This window comes from Pan paniscus, chromosome 1, assembly GCF_029289425.2.
Source record: "Pan paniscus chromosome 1, NHGRI_mPanPan1-v2.0_pri, whole genome shotgun sequence".
Lineage (NCBI taxonomy): Eukaryota > Metazoa > Chordata > Mammalia > Primates > Hominidae > Pan > Pan paniscus.
Window position 1 is genome coordinate 222,112,313 of NC_073249.2, and position 16,276 is coordinate 222,128,588.

The 16,276-nt window shown below is 59.5% G+C and overlaps 2 protein-coding genes across 11 annotated transcripts in view; one reads left to right on the top strand and one right to left on the bottom strand.

The window, feature by feature from the left end:
• The window catches only part of CHD5 (chromodomain helicase DNA binding protein 5), a 79,601-nt gene extending 68,908 nt beyond the window's left edge, over window positions 1-10,693 (top strand). For 2 of the 3 annotated variants that reach the window (XM_034953986.3, XM_008975719.5), the window contains 6 exons: window positions 1,049-1,181; window positions 1,586-1,781; window positions 5,710-5,873; window positions 5,980-6,094; window positions 6,202-6,255; window positions 7,061-10,693. In XM_034953986.3, coding sequence (XP_034809877.3) covers window positions 1,049-1,181; window positions 1,586-1,781; window positions 5,710-5,873; window positions 5,980-6,094; window positions 6,202-6,209 — 616 coding nt within the window. In that variant the 3' untranslated portion in view covers window positions 6,210-6,255; window positions 7,061-10,693. The remainder of the gene's footprint in view (window positions 1-1,048; window positions 1,182-1,585; window positions 1,782-5,709; window positions 5,874-5,979; window positions 6,095-6,201; window positions 6,256-7,060) is intronic. The other variant, XM_034953997.3, reaches the window with a different exon arrangement.
• Window positions 10,694-11,298: 605 nt separating this feature from the next.
• Window positions 11,299-16,276, bottom strand: part of KCNAB2 (potassium voltage-gated channel subfamily A regulatory beta subunit 2) — a 111,914-nt gene continuing 106,936 nt past the window's right edge. For 5 of the 8 annotated variants that reach the window (XM_008975724.6, XM_063602135.1, XM_063602141.1 and 2 more), the window contains 2 exons: window positions 15,759-15,879; window positions 13,957-15,246 (listed from right to left, as the gene is read on the bottom strand). In XM_008975724.6, coding sequence (XP_008973972.1) covers window positions 14,984-15,246; window positions 15,759-15,879 — 384 coding nt within the window. In that variant the 3' untranslated portion in view covers window positions 13,957-14,983. Of the gene's footprint in view, window positions 15,247-15,758; window positions 15,880-16,276 lie in introns of all 8 variants that reach the window. The other 3 variants (XM_008975728.5, XM_008975727.5, XM_057299890.2) reach the window with 1 other exon arrangement.

A 16,276-nucleotide genomic window follows, 5' to 3' on the forward strand; every position in this document is an offset into this window, starting at 1 on the left:
TCTCTGTCTGGGTCCACATTGCTCTCTTTTTTTTTTTTTTTTGAGATAGAGTTTCACTCTGTTACCCAGGCTGGAGTGTAGCAGCTTGATCTCGGCTCACTGCAACTGCTGCCTCCCGGGTTCAAGCGATTCTCCTGCCTCAGCCTCCTGAGTAGCTGGGATTACAGGTGTGCCCCACCACACCTGGCTAATTTTTGTATTTTTAGTAGAGACGGGGTTTCACCATGTTGGCCAGGCTGGTCTCGAACTCCTGACCTCAAGTGATCCACCCACCTTGGCCTCCCAAAGTGCTGAGATTACAGGCGTCAGCCACCACACCCGGCCTTTTTCTTTTTTTTTTTTTTTGAGGTGGAGTCTCGCTCTGTGGCCTAGGCTGAAGTGCAGTGGTGCGATCTCAGCTCACTGCAACCTCTGCCTCCTGGGTTCAAGTGATTCTTCTGCCTCAGCCTCCTGAGTAGCTGGGACTACAGGCATGCACCACCACTCCCAGCTAGTTTTTGTAATTTTAGTAGAGACGGGGTTTCACCTTGTTGGCCAGGCTGGTCTCGAGCTCCTGGCCTCAAGTGATCTGCCCGCCTTGGCCTCCCAAAATGCTGGGATTACAGGCGTGAGCCACCATGCCTGGCCCCAAATTTTCCTCTTCTTATGAGCATCTCAGTCATTGAGTTTAGGGCCCACCCTAGTCCAGCATGACCCTTTCTTAACTTCATTACATCTGCAAATACCCTATTTCCGAAAAAGGTTCCCATTCACAGGCACTGGGGGCAAGACTTAAACGTATGCACCCCAGGTTGTTGGGGTGAAGAGTTAACCCTCTGAAGCCCCGGGGCTGTGTCTGGTGCACCCAGGGCACCTGTCAGTGTCTGCTGATACTGTCACTGTTGTGTCATCAATATGTTCCTCGTGCAGCTGGGCTTAAGGACTTGCCTGAGAGCGTACAGCCAGAATGCCGACCCCCGGGCTGGCCCCTCCCCCTCCCTGAGCTGCCTCCCCCTACGGCCCCACCACTTCTAATGGCCAGGTTTGCCCTTAATGGTGCCCCACCCAGGCACGGCTACGCCCGCTGGCAGGACATCCAGAATGACCCACGGTACATGATCCTCAACGAGCCCTTCAAGTCTGAGGTCCACAAGGGCAACTACCTGGAGATGAAGAACAAGTTCCTGGCCCGCAGGTTTAAGGTCTGTCTTCTGAAGGGCCAAGGCTGCAGGGGGCAGGGAGGGACGGGTGTCAGGAGGACCCTCGCAAAGGCAAAGGAATTAGAGAGCAGCAACCCCTCCCCATGTACCTGGGTCACGCTGCCACGAAGCATCAGTATGTCCATCAACTAACAGTGGTGGATCCTTGCTCTGGCCCTGGCCCCACCGGGAAGTATCTGCTGCCTTGGGGTGTTGGGGTACAGAGAACCCAGCTTGGTGACAGCTCCAAGAGTTGGCCACCACCAGGCCAGGGTGGGCAGCAGATGGCAGTACGTCCTCTTTCCCTCCTTTCTGCCGGGAGCCTTGGCCTGGGGTGGGCGCTGGTGGAGCACGGAGGGTAGCCATTCAGGGGGAGGGGCCGGGCCGACGCTGCGCCCCGCCCCCAGCTGCTGGAGCAGGCGTTGGTCATTGAGGAGCAGCTCCGGAGGGCCGCGTACCTGAACATGACGCAGGACCCCAACCACCCCGCCATGGCCCTCAACGCCCGCCTGGCTGAAGTGGAGTGCCTCGCCGAGAGCCACCAGCACCTGTCCAAGGAGTCCCTTGCTGGGAACAAGCCTGCCAATGCCGTCCTGCACAAGGGTGAGCAAGCCCTGCCCCCCACGGTGCAGCTCCCCCCACCTTCCTCCTGCCCAGCGAGCGCTCTTGGCTGTAGATGAGGGCACTGATGGGGTAGGGGCTGGGGACAGATGTCAGCCCAGAGGGCGGTGGACTTCTGGGCCAAGATGGAACAGTCCTGTCATCAGACCCCTTATCTCCCCTGCAGGGAAACTGAGGCTGCTTGCTTCTCCAGCCTGTTTCTCAAGCCTGCTCTGTGCAGGCCCCGGCCCGGGCTAGTGACACAGAAAACCACGAAACTGTAAAGGCTTCTGAGTCCTGATAGCGTGACTTAAATGCACTGTGTCTTTAGCCCGGGCAATACCCATCAGCCTGGAGCCTTCTCCTTGGCCCCGTGCGGGAAGGGAAGTAGTTTGCCCAAGATCTCCCAGGATTCAGATCTTTGGTGCTGGCTGCACATCTCTGCCTGTGGTCACAGGGCACACTTCTGCCCTCGGGGCTCCCGGCTGGTTGTGGGAGGGGGTGGCCCTGTGGTGAGAGTTGCTGGACCCATCCCCGTGCCCTGCAGCCCTCCCTGGTGTACTCTGATCCTGTGCCCAGCAGGGCCTGGGGCTGCAGGTCTCCCTGAGAACTCTTAGGAGGGAAGCCCAGCGTCAGGCAGCGCTTCTGGCTGGCTCGTCTGCAGCCCGTGGGCCCCTGCCCAGCCCAGAGGGGCTCCTGGGAGGAGTTCTTTGGAAGCTCCTGCTGTGTCCCCACTTGGCAGTGCTGCCTGCAGCTTGGGAGGGCCTGGTGTAGGGCACCCCCTGGTGCCCGGTTCTGGGCAGGTGCAGTCATACACCCTTGCAAATAAGCCCCAGCTCTCGGGCTACCTCCCCGGCACAGCCCTTCATCCCTCCATCCCTCCATGCCTCCATTCTTCCACCCCTCCATCATCCCTCCATGCCTCCGTCCTTCCACCCCTCCATCCCTCTATTCTTTCACCCCTCAATCCCTCATCCCTTATCCCTCCATCCTTCCACACCTCCATCCTTCCACCCCTCCATCCCTCCATTATCCCTTCATCATACCTCCATCCCTTCATCCCTCCATCTCTCCGTCATCCCTTCATCATCTCCATCATTGCTCCATCCCTCCATCATCCTTCCATTATCCCTCCATCCTTCCACCCCCATCCCCCATCTCTCCATCATCTCTCCATCCTTCCATCTCTTCATCTCTCTACCCCTCCATCCCTCTATCCCTCCATCATCCCTTCGTCCTTCCATTCCTCCATCCCTCCATTATCCCTTCATCATACCTTCATGCCTTCATCCCTCCGTCTCTCCATCTTCCCTCTATCATCTCTCCATCATCACTCCATCCCTCTATCATCATTCCGTCATCTCTCCATCCCTCCATCCTTCCACCCCTCCATCTCTCCATCATCCCTCCATCTCTCCACCCCTCCAACCCTCCATCATCCCTCCATCTTTCCACCCCTCCATCATTCCTCCATCCCTCCATCATCCCTCTATGCCTCCATGTCTCCACCATCCCTCCATCATCCCTCCATCTCTCCATCATCCCTCTATCCCTCCATCCCTTCACCCCTCCATCACCCATCCCTCCACCATCCCTTCATCCCTCCATCCCCCATCTCTCCATCATCCCTCCATCCTTCCATCCCTCCATCATCCCATCCCTCCACCTTCCTTCCATCCTTCCATCTTCCATTATCCCTCCATCTCTCCATCCTTCCACCCCTCCATCCCTCCATCATCCCTCCATGCCTCCATCTCTCCATTATCCTTCATCATCCCTCCATCCCTCCATCATTCCTCCATCATCCCTTCATTCTTCCATCATCCCTCCATCCCTCCATCATCCCTCTATGCCTCCATGTCTCCACTATCCCTCCATCATCCCTCCATCTCTCCATCATCCCTCCATCCCTCCATCCCTTCACCCCTCCATCACCCATCCCTCCACCATCCCTTCATCCCTCCATCCCCCATCTCTCCATCATCCCTCCATCCTTCCATCCCTCCATCATCCCTCCATCCCTCCATCTCTCCATTATCCTTCATCATCCCTCCATCCCTCCATTATTCTTCATCATCCCTCCATCCCTCCATTATTCCTCCATCATCCCTTCATTCTTCCATCATCCCTCCATCCCTCCATCATCCCTCCATCTCTCCATCATCCCTCCATCCCTCTATTATTCCTCCATGCCTCCATCTCTCCATTATCCTTCATCATCCCTCCATCCCTCCATTATTCCTCCATCATCCCTTCATTCTTCCATCATCCCTCCATCCCTCCATCATCCCTCTATGCCTCCATGTCTCCACCATCCCTCCATCATCCCTCCATCTCTCCATCATCCCTCCATCCCTCCATCCCTTCACCCCTCCATCACCCATCCCTCCACCATCCCTTCATCCCTCCATCCCCCATCTCTCCATCATCCCTCCATCCTTCCATCCCTCCATCATCCCATCCCTCCACCTTCCTTCCATCCTTCCATCTTCCATTATCCCTCCATCCCTCCATTATTCCTCCATCATCCCTTCATTCTTCCATCATCCCTCCATCATCCCTCCATCTCTCCATCATCCATCATCCCTCCATCCCTCTATTATTCCTCCATCTCTCCATCATCCCTCCATCCCTATATTATCCCTCCATCATCCCTTCATTTTTCCATCATCCCTTCATCCCTCCATCATCGCTTCATCCCTATATCCCTTTATCTCTCCATCATCCCTTCATCATCCCTACATCCCTTTATCTCTCCATCATCCCTTCATCATCCCTACATCCCTTTATCTCTCCATCATCCCTTCATCATCCCTCCATCCCTCCATCTCTCCACCCCTCCATCCCTCCATCATCCCTCCATCTATCCATCATCCCTTCATCATCCCTCCATCCCTCCATTATCCCTGCCTCATCCCTTCATTCCTCCATCATCCCTCCATCCCTCCATTTCTCCACCCCTCCATTCCTCCATCATCCCTCCATCTCTCCATCATTCCTTCATTATCCCTCCATCCCTCCAACATCCAACCATCATCCTTTCATCATCCCTCCATCTCTCCACTCCTCCATCCCACCATCATCCCTCCATCTCTCCATCATCCCTTCATTATCCCTCCATCCCTCCATCATCCCTCCATCCCTCCATCTTCCCTCCATTATCCCTACATGATCCCTCCATCCCTCATCCTTCCACCCCTCCATCCTTCCATCCCTCCATCCCTCCATCATCCCTCCATCCCTCCATCATCCGTCCATCCCTCCATCTTCCCCCATCCCTCCATCTTCCCTCCATCCCTCCATCTTCACTCCATTATCCCTACATTATCCCTCCATCTCTCCATCCTTCCACCCCTCCATTCGTCCATCCTTCCACTCCTCCATCCCTCCATCATCCTTCTATCTCTCCATCATTCCTCCATCCCTCCATCTTCTTTCCATTCCTCCATCTTCCCTCCATTATCCCTACATGATCCCTCCATCCCTCATCCTTCCACCCCTCCATCCTTCCATCCCTCCATCCCTCCATCATCCCTCCATCCCTCCATCATCCCTCCATCCCTCCATCTTCCCCCATCCCTCCATCTTCCCTCCATCCCTCCATCTTCGCTCCATTATCCCTACATTATCCCTCCATCCCTCCGTCCTTCCACCCCTCCATTCATCCGTCCTTCCACCCCTCCATCCCTCCATCATCCTTCTATCTCTCCATCATTCCTCCATCCCTCCATCTTCTTTCCATTCCTCCATCTTCCCTCCATTATCCCTCCATCATCCCTCCATCCTTCCACCCCTCCACCCCTCCATCCCTCCATCCTTCCACTGCTCCACCCCTCCACCCCTCCACCCCTCCATCCCTCCATCCTTCCACTCCTCCATCCCTCCACCCCTCCATCCCTCCATCCTACCATCCCTCCGCCTCCCACCACAGTCCTGAACCAGCTGGAGGAGCTGCTGAGCGACATGAAGGCCGACGTGACCCGGCTGCCATCCATGCTGTCCCGCATCCCCCCGGTGGCCGCCCGGCTGCAGATGTCGGAGCGCAGCATCCTGAGCCGCCTGACCAACCGCGCTGGGGACCCCACCATCCAGCAGGTCAGGCTCGGCCTGTGTGCCCCGGCCCGAGCCCCCTGGCGTGCCCCTGGGTGGAGGCTGGGTGGGGGGCCTGAGACCACCTGTGAAGCTGAGTCCTTGCCTCCAGGGCGCTTTCGGCTCCTCCCAGATGTACAGCAACAACTTTGGGCCCAACTTCCGGGGCCCTGGACCGGGAGGGATTGTCAACTACAACCAGATGCCCCTGGGGCCCTATGTGACCGGTAGGTGCCCGTCCGCTCCGGGCAGCATGCACACGGGTGCCCGCCAGGCCCGGCCTGCCTGCTGCTGCCAACGTCAGGCAAGCCCGGCTCTCCTCTTTTTTTGACAGATATCTAGCCGTCCTCGAGACTTCCCTGTGTTGCAGCGCTCATTTCCAGCTGAGGTGAGGGCTGCTGGGTGCTGTGTTCCTCCCCGCCACCCCATTGCTGGCAAACCAGGCCTGGCCACAGTCAGCCCTGCCCCTGCACTTGACTCCCGTCCCTAAGTCCTGGAGCTTTTACTGCCTCCGGCGGCTTTGAGAGCCACCCACCTGCCTGGAGCCCCTCTACCTTGCCCCCTTGGCCCTGGGACCACCTTGTGGCCAGCGTGTCTGTCCACTGGGAGGCTGGGGTGGCAGGACATGAAGGGGTCGGTGGACTTGGGTGAGCTCCTGTGTGTGCACATGTGTTCTCATTTGCACACGTTCCCAGCGGAAGTCAGAGACTGCTGCCCCCGCCTGGAGCCCTGTCCTGCCCCTGCTGTCCTGCTGGTGGCAGGACATCACATCTTGTCTTACACCCTCACTTCCTGCCCAGGACCAGGAGGGTGGCTGAGGGTTTTGTGGGGGCTATTGGCCAGGAGAGGGGGCTTATTTCAGAGAAACTGCCAGTTCATTCTGGTCTTCTCTGGGGCCACCAGCCTCCACTACGCTGTGTCTGTCCCTGTGGGAACCGTGTCTTGCTGGAGGAGGCTCCAGAGGGGCTTCCTGGCTGGCTGCCCCTGCCCGCTGCTGCTTCCTGGGTGCTTTCGGCACTCTGGGTGTAGCTCATGGCCTGGCCCGGCAGCCTGTGGCTGGGAGGTCGTGGCTGGGGGGCACCCCGATCATAGTTGGTTGTGATAGGTGGAGAAGCAGCTACAGGCTGTTGGGTGCCACCCTGATGCCCCCTATAACTGCCCACCTGCTTAACCCACTGATTTGCGTTTTGCAGCCACGCCTGCCGGGCCACCTGCCCGACCCACATGGGAGAGAAAAGCTGCCACCTTTTTAGGAGCCAGCGCCACCTTGGGACAAAAAGGGAAACCTAGTAATGCCATCACATGGAGGATGAGGCCCAGCTCAGCTGGGCCAGAGCCCAGAAGTGCCACCTCATCATAATTCAAGTGTTCTTCCACACAGCGTTGCCCCCACAACCACGCCGGACGTGCCCCCTCGCCACCTTTTCCAGACGACTTCTTAGAAGAGATTTCATTTATTTGTACATCTTTTGCACTTTCCTATTGAAGACTTGAACACGTTTGTCTTGATAAAAGTTGGATGACGTATGGAAGATTCGAACCTGCAGCACTGATGTCTCTTTACCGATGGGTTCCAGACCCAAGGTAGTCCTGGCACTGCCCTGTGGACTCAGCCCAGCTGGGGAGGACATGGCGCCTGGTGCCCTAGGAGCCCTCAGTGTCCCCTACCTGACCTGTCTGCACCTGTGTGACTGCCCCTTCTGATTTGGCCCCCTGCCCACTTGGAGCCTCCCAGCAACAGACAGGGCAGGTTTGGGGAGCCGCTGTCCAGCCCTATGGTGAGACCCTGGCTGACATTTCCCCTTCTTCCTGCCAAGGCTGGAGGCCGCCAGGTGTTTGCTCTCTCCTTGTGGGGAGGTGGATCCTCTGCCAGCAGGTGTCTGTCCCTGGCCCAGCGCATCTTGAAGGCCCTGGACTCTGTTACCAGTTGGGGGCCTGTGGCCCCAGCTCTTCACAGCAGGCAGAAGCGTATGATCCCAGGGAGGGTGGACTTGGGGGGCCAGCACTTGCCTCGGAGCCACTGCTGCGTTGGGTTTGCCTTCTGCCAGAGGTGTGGTTAAGGGCAGTGATAGCTGCGCCCCAGCAAGGAGGGTCATGGGCCCTGAGCTGGCCCAGGAGACCCTGGCCCTGCCCTGTGCCCTGGGATGCCTACCCTGCCCACCTCCGGAGGTGGAACCGGGCTGCCCCTGGGGGCCTGGACTTGTCCCATTCCCCTGTCCCTGGAAAGGCCTTCCCAGGGGCTTTTTGCCTGAGGCTGCACTCTTGGAAGGCGTGGGGAGAGTTCTGCCTGGAGGGGGACTGGACCCAGTGCCCTCTGCAGACCCCTCCCAGCCGCAGCACCAAGGGCTTGCTGCCTTGTTTCCTGCCAGGAGCGCCCTGAAATCCCAAAACCATCTTCCCACATGTGGGTTGTTGGAATCCCACCCACTCCCCTGGACCCTGCCCCTCCAAGTTGGGGACGGAGATGGGGAGCAGGTCAGGCCCTCCCTAGGCCTGTTTGTGTGTGATCCTTCTCCTGGCCCCAGGTCGACCTGGAAGGCATTTCTGAGTCTTGTACTGGGACCTTCCCAGGGAAGGTGCCTTGGGGTGCAGAATCCTGGGAATGTTAGGAAAGGGCTGCGTGAAAAACCCAGCTGGGCCTGGGGTGGAGGTGCACACGGGCTGGGGTTCAGCTCCTTGGAGAGGGCCTGCCTGGGACTGAGGGGGCCAGGGCTGGGTCAGGATTCACCAGCTTGTGTTGCAGACACTGGAGCAATTGCCTGGCCCTCCCTAAGCCCTATATGCCTCACTCATAATAAGGCTGTCTCTGAACCCCGGAGGGCGGGACCTACAAGTCCTTCCTCTTGGCGCATTCCCACACTCCAGTCTGGATCCAGGTCTGCAAGGCCAGCCCGACCCTGACACTGCACGTGGGCGTAGTGGGGAGCACCCTGGAGTGGAGATGATTGTCAGCAGGCTCACATGTTATGGTTTATCCACATGCGTGTTGTGTGCTCTGCGGTGCCTCCTGGCAAAGGGTCCTGGCTCGGGTCAGAAGCTCACTCCCATGCCCTCGTCCCCAAACAAGCAGTGGCAAGCACTGGGGTTGGCCCTCGTTGGGAGCAGTGCCCACCTTCCTTGGCCCACAGCAGATAGTTCCCGAGCAGCAGGACTGGAGGCCTGTGGCGGTCAGGACAGGGGTCTGTGTCTCCACCCCAAGGGCTGATGGTCCCTCCCCTGTGGGCCCTTCCTCTCAGGCAGCCTTGCTCTGTCCCTTCCTCTCTGCTTCACTCCCAGGCCTCGCCAGGGCTCCCTTCTCCTCTGCCTGGTTAGACTCGGGCACCCAGGAAAGCCTGGCCAGGGCTCCTTTGGGCCTGGGCCCCCTGCACTGCCTGGTGCAGAAGGGGTGGTGCTGTCCGTGGCCAGCACCCCAGGGCCCGGGAGGGGTGGGCTACTAGAGTCAGAGCGGGTTTGGGGCTGACCAGTTTGGGAGAGGAGAAAAGATCTGAGAATGTCCTTCTTGGTTTGTCAGTCATCTCTGCCAAAAGTGGTGATGGTGGTGTCCGTATGTTTGGCGTCTTTGGGCTGGGTTTGGTTTTTGCTGCTGGTAGAATCAGGGTCCTTGGGCATGAACGTGAGCCCAAAGTGCCAGTCTGCGATTGGAAATTTCCAGCCACTTTAAGCCAGTGCTGAGTAGGGCTTCTGCAGAGCCATGTTTGAGCCAAGGTCTTGGAAGGCATTGCCCCATGGGCTCAGGTGACTCGGGGTGGAGTGAGCACGTCTGCAGGGCCCTCTCATACACGCCTGAGGCAGAAGCAGCGTCCCCGTGAAAGCCACCTTCCGAAGCTCCTGCGTTTTTTTGCAAACTTGGCTTCCCCCAGGGGCAGGCCGGACTTTCCCTGCCCCCTATGATTGAAGTCCTCCTGCTTTTGGGGGCTGCCTTCCCAGAGTCCCCCGGGTGCTCCCCTGCCGAGGTCAGGAGCTGACCAAGCCTTGGCCCGGTGACACCTGCAGCCCTCACTCCTGTCATCCCAGGACACTTGAGGCCCAAGGAGGTGGAGTGGAGAGTGGGCTCGGGTGCATGGGAGCCAGAAGCCAGGTGGACTTGGTCAAGTGTTGGTCACTTGGAGCCTCCAGTGTGCGTCGGGGTCTGTGGGCAGGGGACAGGGTGTGGGTGGGGGCCGAGGCTGGCACGCCCCTCTGCCCTCACTGTCTTGGTGACCTGGCCTCGGCCCCTCCCCCAAGTCTCTTCTGTGCAAGGCCCGCCTCAGCCTCGGCAGCTGGTTCCTGTCCCGTTTTCTGTGTCTGAAAGTTTACAGGTTGTGGTGCATCAGCCCAAACTCACTGGCGTTGTGTATTTTTTTCTTTAATTTTCAGATTTTTTTTTTTAAACAAAGTATTTTTTTAGGTGCGATAACCCAGAAAGGGCCCGTTGGGTGTGTGTGTGTGTCCTGAACTCCTCAAGCAGAGATTGGAGCCCAAGCACCCCTGGAGAGGAAGGGAGGGTCCCACTGGCCCGTGGGGTCTGAGTTCAGGGGTGTGGAGGGAGCAGACTCCACCGGCCCAGGCCCAGCTAAGAGGGGGCCGACCCCCTTCCCCAGGCACAGCCCCAGGCTGGCAAAGGGAGGGCCCTGGGCTGGGTGCAGGGCGCGCCAGGAGTCCCAGCCAGGGTGGCCCCGGCGGGGGCGGGTCCAGCTTTGGAAGCCAGGCTCCCCTGTGAGCCGTGGCTTGTCTGGTCTTCGCCCACGGGAGCTGGACAGAGGCTGTAGCCAACACAATCACCTTTACTTTGTACTCTGTGTGTATGTTTTGGTTTTCTGTGTTTTAATAAATCCTTTGGGAAAGGATTTAATCAGAGGTTTTTTCTTTTTAAGATTCAAGATTTAGAATGGGGGTGGGGGCTGGGGCCAGGGAGGAGTGGTGGGGGGTGGGGGCGTGTCCAGAAGCCTTCTCTTGCCTGGGATGGTCATTTCACAGGTGCAGGGGCTCACTGGGAAGGAGGGGAGCCCGAAACAGGGGTGTGCTGGGGTGAGGCCCCTCTCACCTGTACCCCAAACACATACCATGAGAGCTTCCCCAGGCCTGGACCTCTGTCCTTATGAGAACAGCAGCCAGCCAGGTCCCCAGAGGGACAGCAGCCTCCCAGCAAGCAGCTTTGGGCCCTCAGAGTTGGTGAAAGAGAATGTGTGTGTTGGGGGCGGCAGGGGAGGCACGCACCCTCCCTTGGCTGAATCGCTTGGGAGAGATGAGGGACAGGTCTTACGACCACCCTGTCCCCATTCTCTGTCCCCGCTCTCTCTCCACGGGCCCTTTCCAACCCACCTGCCCTTGGCTGCAGGCTCCGGTTTGGGGGCTGCCCCAGGCCCTGCTGCTGGCAGCCTTTTCCTCCCCTCCCGTGTCACCCTGGCCCAGCCCTGACCCCGAGGAAATGAGAGGAGCAAAAAGTCACAGAGACCGATGGGTTTGGGCTTTATTTTGTCATTCCATAAATACGGTGGCTGTGTCGCGGTCTGAGTCTTGTTTGGAAGCTCGAGGCATAGGACAGTCTCTGCCTGGGTAGGGAATGCAGTTAGCTGAGGAACCACGGTAGGTTTAAAAAAAAAAAAGACTCGGGGAGAGAAAAAGCACATTATTTACATGACTGGACAAGGACAGAAGGTGGGAGGAAGCCCCTGTCACTCCTTGGGACCTGGGATCTGAGCACAAAGCTGAGTGGGAAACAGTGGGGGCTCCGCAGCGCCCAGCAGGGCCAGCGCCCTCCTTTCTAGAACCCGACTGCCCTTGGTCTTCTGTCCTTTCTTGGATGGTCCTACCCAATACCCCCTCCCGAGAGGGGGGACCTGGCCCTGGGAGGCAGAGCCCCTCACATCCTCCCTGTAGATGGGTGTGGAACAAACAGGACATCCAGGAACCAGGTCGTGGAAAGAGCTGCGCCGGAGGCTGCCTGCATCCTGACAACGGGGCCTGGCCTCTCTGTGTTTGGCAAACCCGCAGCCTTTGGGGGCTCAGCTGCCCCAGGTGTGCCTCGCGTTAAGCAGCAGTGCCCACCCTGGGCACCACCTCGCGCTGGTCCCTCTTCCAACAGTGGGTGGGGCTGGGTGGCAGTGGGGATGGGGCCAGCCACCCTCCCTGACGGCGAGGGTGGGCCACCTGCCCTCTGGCACCATTGGCCACTGCAGGACCCTGTCCGGGAAGGAAGCAGGCGACCCCCACCTGGGCCCAGGGCCATAGGCTGGGACCTCCGTTGGGAAAGGACTTCCCCACCCCACACTCACAGGGCTGCTTCTGGTGAAGCAGGCAGCAGGACTGAGTGGAGACCCCCGGGACTTGGTCTGTGAGGAGGGGCAAGGGTTCTAGGCGCCAGGGGCAGCATGAAGGTGGGTCGGTAATAGCAGAAGCTGATCCCTCTCCTCCCCTCGCCCCAGCCTCTCCCCGCTGGCCTTTCTGACTTTCACAGTTTCCCAGGCCTTGGCCCGGCCAGGACTGGACAGCAGGCTCCTGCAGGACGGCAGGGTGGAGCCTTCTGGAATAGTGGCTCCTCCAGGGGCAAAGCGGGAACAGAGGTGCCTGCACTAAGGGTGCGCCCTGGGGGCAGGAGACACAGGCTTCCCTATGGAGCTAGCTGGCGAGGGGTGGGGGTGGCTTCAGTGGAGCCCTGCCCTGCGTGGTCTGCAAAGCCTGGGTACTGCTCGGGACACAGGCCTGGGCCTGTAGGTGGCACCCTGCACCTGCAGACTTACTGGCATCCCTTGCCCTCCGGCCCAAGCTGCACGGGGGCGTCACTCTGGCCTGTCCTGCCCTCTCTCCCCTCTGCCCAGCCTGTCCCAGGTGTCAGGCAGTGGGAGGGGCTAACCAGCCCTGGCCATCTTTCCAGGGAGAGGTTCCCTGAGGTCTTTTCCTACATTGTGGGGGTGCTGTGGGGGTGCAGCCCCCAAGTCATGGGCACAGAAAACCCCAAGGACCCTTCCTTACTGAAAGGGTCCAAGCATGCGCGCTACAAAACCCAAGCCCACCACCTCGGTGCAGAGCAGCGGCCTGGGCTGGAGGGCGGCTTTAGAGAAAGTCTCCAGGGGCCGAGAGGAGTGCATCCTTGTGCACAGGGCCAGCCCCTGCTGCCATTTGCCGCGGTGTGGCCAGCAGCCACCGTGCAGCTAGGAGCACATGACCACAGGGCCTTCCGGGGCCAGGACAGAGGGGTGGCCAGACAGAGGGGCCTGCCCCACTGGGACCCCTCCCAAGCGCTCCGGGCCTCACTGGCATGAGGCTCATCATTGGTGTGTAGGAGGAAGACGGTGGGAGGCTGAGCTAGAAATCACACCGCTACGCTTTTTGTGGCTCCCAGACTGCAGAGTCAATCCCCCTGGGGTCCCTGCCCCTGCCAGCAAGGGTGGGGGTGGGTGGGGGTCAAGGGCCAGCTCGAGCTTGGTAGGCATGGCCCCTGCCGGGACCCAGTGGGGCAGGTTGGAGCAGAAAAGGATGGGGGAGGAATCTGGGGTCAGGCCCCAGATTCCTGGAGCCCTTGGAAAGTGGGAGGTGGAGGAAGACCCCCAGTGGGGAGGCCCTGCCCCAGCAACCAAGGCCCTGGCAGAAGGGGCCCCTCGATGGGCCAGACCCCTTTCCCCTCTCCCCCTACACCAAGTAGGGATTCTCAGCAGAGGAGAGGCCGGCCCTGCCCGCCCCAAGGACCCAACCAGGCCTTGGCCTGGCCTTGACTTTGGGAACCTTGGAAATCTTTGGGCCTTGACTTTGGGAACCTTGGAAATCTTTGGGCCTTGACTTTGGGAATCTTGGCTGTGGCTGGGAGAAAGCTGGGTGGTCTTGGAGGATGAGCAGAGGTGACAGGCTTGGGTGGGACCGTTTGAACATCCTTCCTAACCAGTGCCTTCCCCGGCACAGACTGGACTTCGACATTGTCCGGCGAAGCAGTGGGTGGTGTCTGGCAGCGACTTGGGAGATCATTTCCCGATGACATCACAGTGTGGTGTTTTCTCTTGGATGCAAACCACACTCTTCACTTGGCTTCAAAACAGCTTAAGCGAGCGAACAGAGACTAGGAGGGAACGGAAACTGTCCGAGCAGGCGGGCGGGGGCGGCTTAGGATCTGTAGTCCTTTTTGCTGTAGGGTTTATTGCCCAAAATACTATCAATCTCGTGGATAATGGAAGACGACAGTTTCGGAAGGACCTGCGTGCAAGAACAACAACAAATCAGAATCCCACCAACAAGACGGGCCTGGCCTGGGGAGGAGGTGGGGCCAGGCTCTTCCAGATGGTCGGCTGGCCAGGCCCGGGTTACCCCATCACATCTGGGCTCCATCTGAGGCAGATGGAGGCCACGCTGCTTTTGTGTTTCAGAAGGTTTGGGGCAGAGAGGAAGCATGCCTGGGTCTGTGCACTCCCTCTCAAATGTCAAGGTGCCCTAGAACCTTCCTGAAGGGTGGTGGCAGCAGTGACATAAAATGGAAACTCCAGGCCAAATGCTGTACTTCCATGTCTGTGACTGCTTTTTCCAGCTGCGCCTGCCTCAGCTAACAGCACCGCCACCCTTCCGGGTGACACACCCGGGGACCGACTTCCACCTCGCCTTCTCACCCCCACATCCAGTTTGTCAGCCAGTCCCGGGGGCCCCACCTTCCCAAACATCCAGGATCCAACCACCACTCCCGTCTCGGACCTGCAGCTGCCACTTCCCACCAGGGCTCTCTGCTTCGACTTTTGCTTCCCAAAGCCTCCCCGACGGAGCAGCCGGAGAGCAGCCTCCCTTTCCAGGCTGAGCTGCAGCTCGCCCTCCTCTGCCCACAATTTTGCCACGGCTCCCGTCTCACTCAGAAGTCCCTGGAGGTGTTTCGTGCCTCTCGGGATCTGCCCCTCTGCTCCAGGCCTTTTTGGGCCTTTGCATCAACTCTTCCTGCTGGTGGAAGGTTCTTCCCGCAGGCATTTGCGTGACTTACTCCGCATCTCTCAAGACTGCTCAAGCACCACCTTCTCAACAAGCCCACCTGACAGGCCCCCTTGAACCTGAGTCTGCAGCGCCACCGTCCCTGGCCCCAGCTCCCTCCCTTTATCTCTGGCTTCTCTCCTACAGTGCTCGTCCACCCTGACACACATTCTAACCTCCTTGTTTCGTGCAGTTAGTGTTCATGTCTGTTCCTGCTGGAAAGCAAGCTCTCCAGGAGCACAACTCTGATGGTTCACGGGCGCATCCTGAGTGCCTAGAACAGAGCCTGGCACGCAGGACGAGCCTGGGAGGATGCACTGGATGGGGCTCGGGCTGGGATGGGCCCTCTGCCCAGCAAGGCCTCTCACTCTTACCTGTATTGCCCCAATGTTCTCCATGAGCTGGTCCGCATTGGAGGCCCCCAGGAGCACGGAGCTGACCCCCTCATTCCTCAGGCACCAGGCTGTGGCGGTGAGACCCAAGGTGAGGGAGAAACACCCACGACAGGGGCCCCTGATGGGTCTGCCTTGCCTCTGACTGGGCCGAGAGACCCAGCATCTTGGTCTGGGGGGCTGAGGGGGTCTAGGAAGCCCTGCAGTGCTGGGCACGGGCTTTGTCTAAGAGGTGGCTGGAGGCAGCATGGGGGAGCCCGCTGCTCCCTGATGGAGAGGTGGCCCAAGTGCTTAGCGCTCCCCATCCTCTTCCCATGAAAGCGGGAGCCCCATTACCCATGGCTGGCAGATGGAGGGGGTGGCCCAGGTCCTCAGGGACTCCTGACATCCCCCTAGAGGCATGGGGTCCCAACCATGCCCCTTAGAGCCCGATTACCCGAGGCTGGCTGGGGGATGATGTCCAGGGATCCCTTCCCTCTCTCCCCAGAGACACTGGCCCCATGGCAACCCCACCCTGTTACCTACGGCCAGCTGGGGCAGGTTCTCCCCAGGGGCACTGGCCCCATGGCGACCCCACCGTTACCTATGGCCAGCTGAGGCAGGGTGCAGCCCAGGCGCTCGGCGATGGCCTGCAGTTCCTTCAGCTTGGCTTGCTGGCGCCGGCCCTCCTCACTAAGGATCTTGTCCTTCAGCCACTGGTAGCCCTGGTTGCGGGGGAGGGGAGCAGCACAGCTACAGATGAGAGCAGGTCACCTGGACCCCCACGTGCAGGGGGCCGATGGGCTCATTCCTTCTGGACCCTTCTCCCTCATAGGGGCTCTTCTCATCTTGAAGCCAGGGCAGTGCCCCTGCCCCAGGCCTCTCAAGTAGGGGAGAGTGGGCAGTGGGCCGGGCATGGGCTGGTGGATGAGCGGGGCCTGTCCAGGCTCTGAAGTGCAAAGACTGTGGTGCTGGCCCAACCCCAAGTCAGGACAAGGAGGCGAGGTGCTGGCCTTCCTTCTCTTAGGAAATTTGGCAGCCTGGGGTCTCGGCTGCCACCGGTGGCCCAGAAGAACCTCCTGGCCCTAGGGGAGTGCTCTCTCCCCTGGCCATCCCCCCCAG